We start from the raw sequence: 7,500 nt of genomic DNA on the forward strand, positions 1-7,500 counted from the left end.
TTACCGTGGTTACAGCTTGACTCTCGTTGTAGCTGTCGGCTGTTGGTCTGACTGTCTGATCCTGTTGTTGTGATTCAAAGGATTCTTCATTGAGCCCTGAAGGGACAGAGGTAATGATATCACAGTTACCACAGGGGGTATGGAGTCTAGTGGACACAGGCATAAAGTCGGCTATCAACAACAGTGGTGGAAGGAGAAGAATTTGAGTGTTTTATCATGGTAAAAGTACCGCTACTTGGGTGCTCCGGTGGTGTAGTGGATAGAGCGCATACCATATTGGCTCCGGCCTTTCGTTGCAGTGGTCGCTGGGTTCAAATCCGACCCGTGGACCTTTACTGCAGGTCATCCCCCCCCCTCTCTCTCTCTCTCTCTCTCTCTCTCTCTCTCTATCTCTGTCTCCCCATTTCAACTCTGTACTTTCTAATAAAGCTTGAAAATTCAAAAAAATTATCTTGAAAAAAAAAGTACCGCTACTTCTTGTACTTTCTTCTTTTATTTTATTTATTTTTTTTACTATGCTTCTTTTTTTTTTAATTTTTTTCCAAGGATTGTGTGGAGTGGGGAGGGGGGGTTGTGATTGTTTGTTTGTTTCAAAATTCCAAAAATTCAATAAAAATCGTTGATGAAAACAAACAAAAAAGTAGCGATAATACAGTAAAAGTCCTGCATTCAAACTATAATTAAGTACAAAGGTATCAGCATAAAAATGTTTTGCAAATTTTATTAAAGTAAAAGTAAAATATAGACCCCCCCCAATATACTGTCTTACTTGCAATAATATTTGCTGCAGGAAACATTATATGAACTCCCTCTCCTCTGTGAGAGTTCTAGATTGAAACGCTCCCTTGTTGACTGACCATAGAGCGATGTCTGTGTTTTTCTGGGTGGTGTTAAAGTTACGCTGTGTAGTAAAAGGTGAATTTTGGAGTCATGTAGACGGTGGTGAAAGTTCTAGATAGAAACGCTCCCTTGTCACTTTTGGAGAAATTTACAGAAGCTACGGTGGCTATCAAGGACAAGAAGCTTGTTACTAACGCTCTGAACTGTGTGTGTGTTACGTTTGTGGGTTGTCCGTACTACTTTCCGTCTGTAGATCCGTCCGTCAAAAGCGATAGTTTCTTACACTGCATGATTGCAACTTTTACTGAAGACCCACCAGTGATATTGTTAGTAGCTAGGTTATAGGTTATTTCTTGCATTTTAAATGGCGTACAGTTGGCATGGAGAGTGGAGAGCGGACAGTTACAAAAGCACTGGACGGTCGGATGTTTGCAGTAGTAATTTTCCAGTAACCAGCAGCTTTAGAACATGATTTTCATCCAAACATTTCCAAACACAGATGTTGTGTGACAGCAGAGTTCACAGCAGCCAGCTCAGTTCTTATCAGGAGGAGACAGACTGTGTTTAGTGTAATCTCTGTCACAACATCAGAAGTCTGTTTGGACACTGTGTCAGCCATCGTTTGGTTATGAAACATAAAAGATTAACTGTTTATATGGAGCTCTGTAGCACACCAATGCTATTAGGGACTTTAAGCAGCGACGGTTGAGAGGACGGCTACGGCGGTCGAGTAGAATTTTGAGCATTCGAGAACTTATGTCATCACCTCCTATCGCTGTAGTCAGAGCGAGTCAGAGCCGTAGTCCGTCTGTTTACAACGGCAGAACGGGGTTTTTGACGTTGTGAGCGCTACACCAACTGCAGCAAGTAGCCGTTCTAAGAGTTGCTAGGTGATAGTGGAAGCCGTTGGAATCTTTCCCAGACGCCGTAGCCGTCGCTAAAATACCACTGCTTAAAGTCCCTATTACTACCACTCTACTGCATACACTTTAACTACACTTAAACTAACTTTAAGAACGATGCATGATAACGTATGCACACTTATAAGGAGATATTGATACTTATTTACTAACGGTATCGCTTCTGTCTATTTATATCGGTATGATATTTTTTTTTTACTTTACAGGGCATGCTTCCTTCCTTCCCTCCCTCCGTCCCTCCCTCCATCCATCCATCCAATCTATCTTTATATCTATCCATCCATCCATCCATCCATCCATCCATCCACCCACCCACCCACCCACCCGTCCGTCCGTCCGTCCGTCCATCCATCTATCTATCTATCTATCTATCTATCTATCTATCTATCTATCTATCTATCTATCTATCTATCTATCTATCTATCTATCTATCTATCTATCTATCTATCTATCTATCTATCTATCTATCTATCTATCTATCTATCTATCTATCTATCTATCTATCTATCCATCCACCCACCCATCCATCTCTTTATATGAAGTCCCACCTTGCTGGTATTGTGCCTGTGATCCCTGTGATTGATCGTAGCCTCCAGGAGCATACCCCTCCTGTGAGCTCTGTCTCCCCCCAGACAGAGGCAGGGGGTCGGGCAAACCCTGCTGGCCTCTGCCCTTAAAGAACCAGGCTCCAGAACGCTTCTGGACCTGCAAGGAGAATAACACATAACATAGCATTTAAGAACTGTCCTAATTATAGTAGTATTAAACCTGCAGTGTGTAGAATTTTGGGTTTTATTTCCTAGCAGATTTTGTCGAAAGTAATTATAATATCCATAAGTACGTTTAATTTAGTGCATAATAGCTGAAAACATTTTTCAGAATAATTTTTTCCCTTAGAAAGGGTCTCATATATGTCCATATTTCTCCATACCTTGGACCAAGGCCTAGTGGCCGCCATGTTGAAAGCGTAATAGTTGGAATGTCATCAGGTGCATTGTTTAGAACTTAGAATTGTTCTTGTCCTTGAAGGCCACTGTAGCTTCTGTTATTATTCAAAAGGGTTGGGGTTACCCAGGGAGCGTTGCATTCTAGAACTTTCTAGAACTTTCTTGATGATGTCATATTACACACTGCACCTTTAAGAACTGTCCTAATTATAGTAGTATTAAGTATTACCTTTTCTTCATTGCACTGATTTCATTGTTTTCACGTTCACCAAACTGCTTTTTAAAGCTGGGGTGGAGGATTTGGGGAGGAAATGGCAGTTGGGATAGAGATTCGAATCCAAATACCTCAACCGCTCCACTTGTTCTCTTTGGTCCCTCCCCTATGGTCCCTCTCTGACACGCTCTACTACACCAACAAAGTCGTGCCAAAGTGAATGGACAGTCCCAACAGCCAATACGAACAGAGAATCGGAGCCTCGCACTGATTGGTCAAAGTGTACAGCTCATGTTAACTTTGACCAATCAGAAATCACATACCCCAGCTTTAACTGTTTTTGAAAATGCGAAAAAACGTATGACATTGTGTTTCTGTTGCTTTGTAAAGAACTTTGTAATGTAGATTTCGAAAAGTGCTATTATATACAGCTCCGGTAAAAAAATGAAGAGACCACTCCAAATGTTCAGTGTCTCTCGTTTTTACACTTTACATGCATATGTTTGAGTAGAATGAACATTTTGGTTTTATAATATAAAACTACTGACAACATTTCTACCAAATTCACAAAAAAAATATTGTCATTTAGAGCATTTTCAATAAGTAATGTAGAGATGAAGATTTAAGGAAAAATCCAGACTGGTCTCTTAATTTTTTCCAGAGCTGTGTATATATTTTAATATTTTATGCAATAAGACCATGACTTAGTATTCGCAGCATTACAGAGCAGTTACTCTGTGTTTGAGTGACAGGGAGAAGAATTTATTTAAATAGTCAGTTCTCCCCGAGGCAGCGACCTCAGCACACACACTGCTCTACCATCCAAAACATTGTATAACTGAACGCTTCTCGCTTTATCACAAACAAAAAACTCTGGTTGCGTTCCGAATCGCATACTCTTTCTTTTTTCTATTCTACATACTACATCCGACGATAAAAAGAATCTAGTTAGGATGCAGTAGGCATACTATTGGGATATACTTCTACTCTCTTATTTCATCATAACATTGCGCCTTGATCTTGCCTATTGCTTTTATATCCGTCGCATCCCCGTTTGTTTTCATATGGAGGCTTCGGCGATGTGACGTCACTTCACGTGCGCACTGGATTGTGGGTCAGAATCGCCCAAATAGGATGCACTTTTCTACACTAACAATCTTGGCCGCATGAAGTAGGACATCCGGGTACTTCTAACCATCCTAAATCTGGCCACAAGAATCGGGACATCCTAAATCTTTTTTCTACCAAACTATATAGTAGAAAGTATGCGATTCGGAACGCAACCTCTGTATAAATAATCTGTATGTTTTATCTATTTATTTATTTAAAGGTGGAGTCAGTGATTCTGGAGAGAGCTTGTTGTCAAACATTTTTTTTTTGTTAAAAATCAGTGAATATCTTCTGTCACGATTCGCTTACCTGGTAACAATTGAATCAAATGTTACTACACAGCCTAGGCTCTGTAAACTGGTATGTAAACAAAGGGGTATATGTTAACAAAGGGGGTAGCCCACTGTAACTAGCAACATCCCTGTTTACAGAGCCTAGGCTGTGTATTAAAACCAGCTTTTATTTTTCGGCTCACACACAGTACAGACAGGTAGCGGATCATGAGGAGATATTCACCGACTTTGACAATAAGTGATATTGACGACAACCGTTCTCCAGAATCGCTGACTCTGCCTTTAATAAGTGTGATAATAACTCATGTTCTAGAGTGAGAGGGTGGGGGGATGGAGGGAGGGGGGGTATCAATGTATAAATAGGAGGTAATTTTCCGGGTCATTGGTCTGTGAAATGCAATTCTGTGTGTGAGTCTAAATAGCTTGAAAAAATAGCTGATTTCATGAGAAAAAGCCCTACTGTGCTGTGCGTTCCAATCCCCATACTTCCCTACTACTTAGTATGCCAGAAAAAGATTTGGGATGTCTCATTACATGCACGTCAATTGTGGAATGCTGATTTGGAACGCTGGGCAAGTTTATAATAGCATAAGAATGGCATAATGTTTAGCCTATAATTTGGCCTCATGCAAGATTTTAAATAGTAAATGGTAAATGGACTTGACTTATATAGCGCTTTTTAGCCGATTTTCTCAGCCCCAATCGCTTTATATTTCTTACCACATTCACCCATTCATACACACACTCATTCTTATTAAAGGGGCACTGTGTAATATGACATCATCAAGAAAGTTCTAGAAAGTTCAAGAATACAACGCTCCCTGGGTAACCCCAACCCTTTTGAATAATAACAGAAGCTACAGAGGCCTTCAAGGACAAGAACAATTCTAAGTTCTAAACAATGCACCTGATGACATTCCAAAAACATGGATGCCTCCATAAGACCTGCCTGCTCAATGTACAAAATGTAATATTAATATTTGTAATTCTCCGCTCAGGAGGATAATTCAGATTATTGGCAGAGGTGATTTTACACCAATGAGGACATATTTATGAATGAGGATATTGATTTAAATTAATAAATTACTTAAAATGTTACACAGTGTCCCTTTAAAGGCCATGTCTTTACCTCTTGCTGTTCACTGCAGATTCTGCACAGCCAGACAGGGCACGTCCTGCTGTTACTGCAAATCCCACATTTGCTGCACATGCGCTGCAGAGAAGAAAGAGACAATATAAGACATAGCACGCTCACACAGAGACACACGGAGACACAGACACACACACACAGACACACACACATAGCGCGCTCACACAAACACACACGGAGACACAGACACACAGACATACAAATACACATACACACGCACAACACACACACACACACACAGAGCCATGAGTGAAAGTAACTAACTCCCAAATTAATATACAACAAAACACGAAATATATTTTTAATAAATCAGAATATTTCTTTCACAAAAACTTAAGAAGCTAATAATAATGTTTTTGTAGTGCGACGTTTACATGGGCTTTTTGTCTTTTGCTATCACTTATTTTTTATATATAGATAAATACACACACACACACACACACAAACACAAACACACACACACACACACACACACACACACACACACACACACACACACACACACACACACACACACACATACACACACACACACGCACACAATCCTACTTGATAGCAGGTGCAAAGAGATATATATAGATATATATATATTTTTTTTCAGGTCAGATGAGCATTAACCTCTCGACTAAGAGCAAGAAGAAACAGATTGTGATGCATAAGAGATACACAGAGTATGTTTGTGTGTGTGTGTGTGTGTGTGTGTGTGTGTGTGTGTGTGTGTGTGTGTGTGTGTGTGTGTGTGTGTGTGTGTGTGCGCGTGTGTGTGTGTCACGTTTACGTACGGCCGACTGAGCGCTAAGTAGAGATGTACCAATCAGTGTTGTTGTGGAATAGTGAAGCCCATGTAATTGCAGTAGCTTGCTGGTATAGTTCAAGTGATTCATACACACACACACACACATACACACACACACACACACACACACACACACACACACACACACACACACACACACACACACACACACACACACACACACAACACACACACACACACACACACACACACACACACACACACACACACACACACACACACACACACATACACACACACAAACTACAACATTTTTGGGCCAAAAAAAGGAAAGGAATGGAATTTTTTCTGTATTTCACCATTGCTGCTCTATTTGAATCCCCATTGAGAAGCCCCATATAGTAGAACATCTAGTGCGGGGGTCACTAACAGGCGGACCGCGGTCCGGGTCCGGACCCAGACGCCGTCCTATACGGACCCGGACCTGTAGTCAATCAATTGTTTAAGTATTTAAAATTTTGACGGGGCGCTTCTATTTTGACCGGCGCAGCTTTTCTAGACTTTACGGTACTGGTTTAGCGAATCAGGAAATGCTTTCGAGTTAAGCCATCCTGCCTCCTGCTACTCAGGCAGCCAATCGAATCTGTGCATTCCCGGCTCAGGCTGGCTCACAGACAGAGACAGTGAGCTATCATGCGAGAGATGACAGAGAGAAGTGCAAGAATTACGAGAATTTCAGCGAAATAAGTCAGATTAGAGTGAGAAAGACAGCGGGAGGAGAGTGAGAGACAGCTTTCTCTCTCGCTCGCCCGCTCGCTCACCGGCTCCGTGTGTCGCGAGCGAGTTAACGAGCGATCAACAGCTGAGTTTTTTCCTATTATTTACTATCTATGGTTTTTTCCCCTTTTGTAAGACTGGTGAAAACCGGTCAAGGTGCAATCATGTGGACTCTCTATTACCCTGATGTAGACCTATGTGTGAATGACACAGACATAAGATTGACATAATCACCAATCGCCAGCAGCACTGCATCTACTGCCCACAACAGCAACAGGAAAAACATTATTTAAAAAAAAAATTTGTATGTAGTTTCAATTATCTACATTTTAAGTTTTACATATTCTTAGTAATGGCAGAATTTATAAATACAGGTTAATTTTTTAGCAAGATATTTGGCAGTAGCCCCCACTAACATTAGCGAAAGCTAGTGGTCATCCGTCCCTCAGTCCAGTTATCTGGCTGCTAGCAAGTTATGTTGTTTTGTTAATT

At 40.9% G+C, this 7,500-nt stretch overlaps 1 protein-coding gene across 1 annotated transcript in view; it reads right to left on the bottom strand.

Moving 5' to 3' along the window:
• The window catches only part of rph3aa (rabphilin 3A homolog (mouse), a), a gene marked incomplete at both ends in the record, with an annotated part of 24,823 nt that overhangs the window by 15,272 nt on the left and 2,051 nt on the right, over nt 1-7,500 (bottom strand). Inside the window, 3 exons of the mRNA XM_080046565.1 lie at nt 1-96; nt 2,309-2,465; nt 5,454-5,537. The exon at nt 1-96 is cut by the window's left edge and continues 63 nt beyond it. Coding sequence (XP_079902691.1) covers nt 1-96; nt 2,309-2,465; nt 5,454-5,537 — 337 coding nt within the window. The remainder of the gene's footprint in view (nt 97-2,308; nt 2,466-5,453; nt 5,538-7,500) is intronic.

The sequence above is a fragment of the Ammodytes marinus genome (genome assembly GCF_949987685.1).
Source record: "Ammodytes marinus genome assembly, chromosome: 18".
NCBI lineage: Eukaryota > Metazoa > Chordata > Actinopteri > Uranoscopiformes > Ammodytidae > Ammodytes > Ammodytes marinus.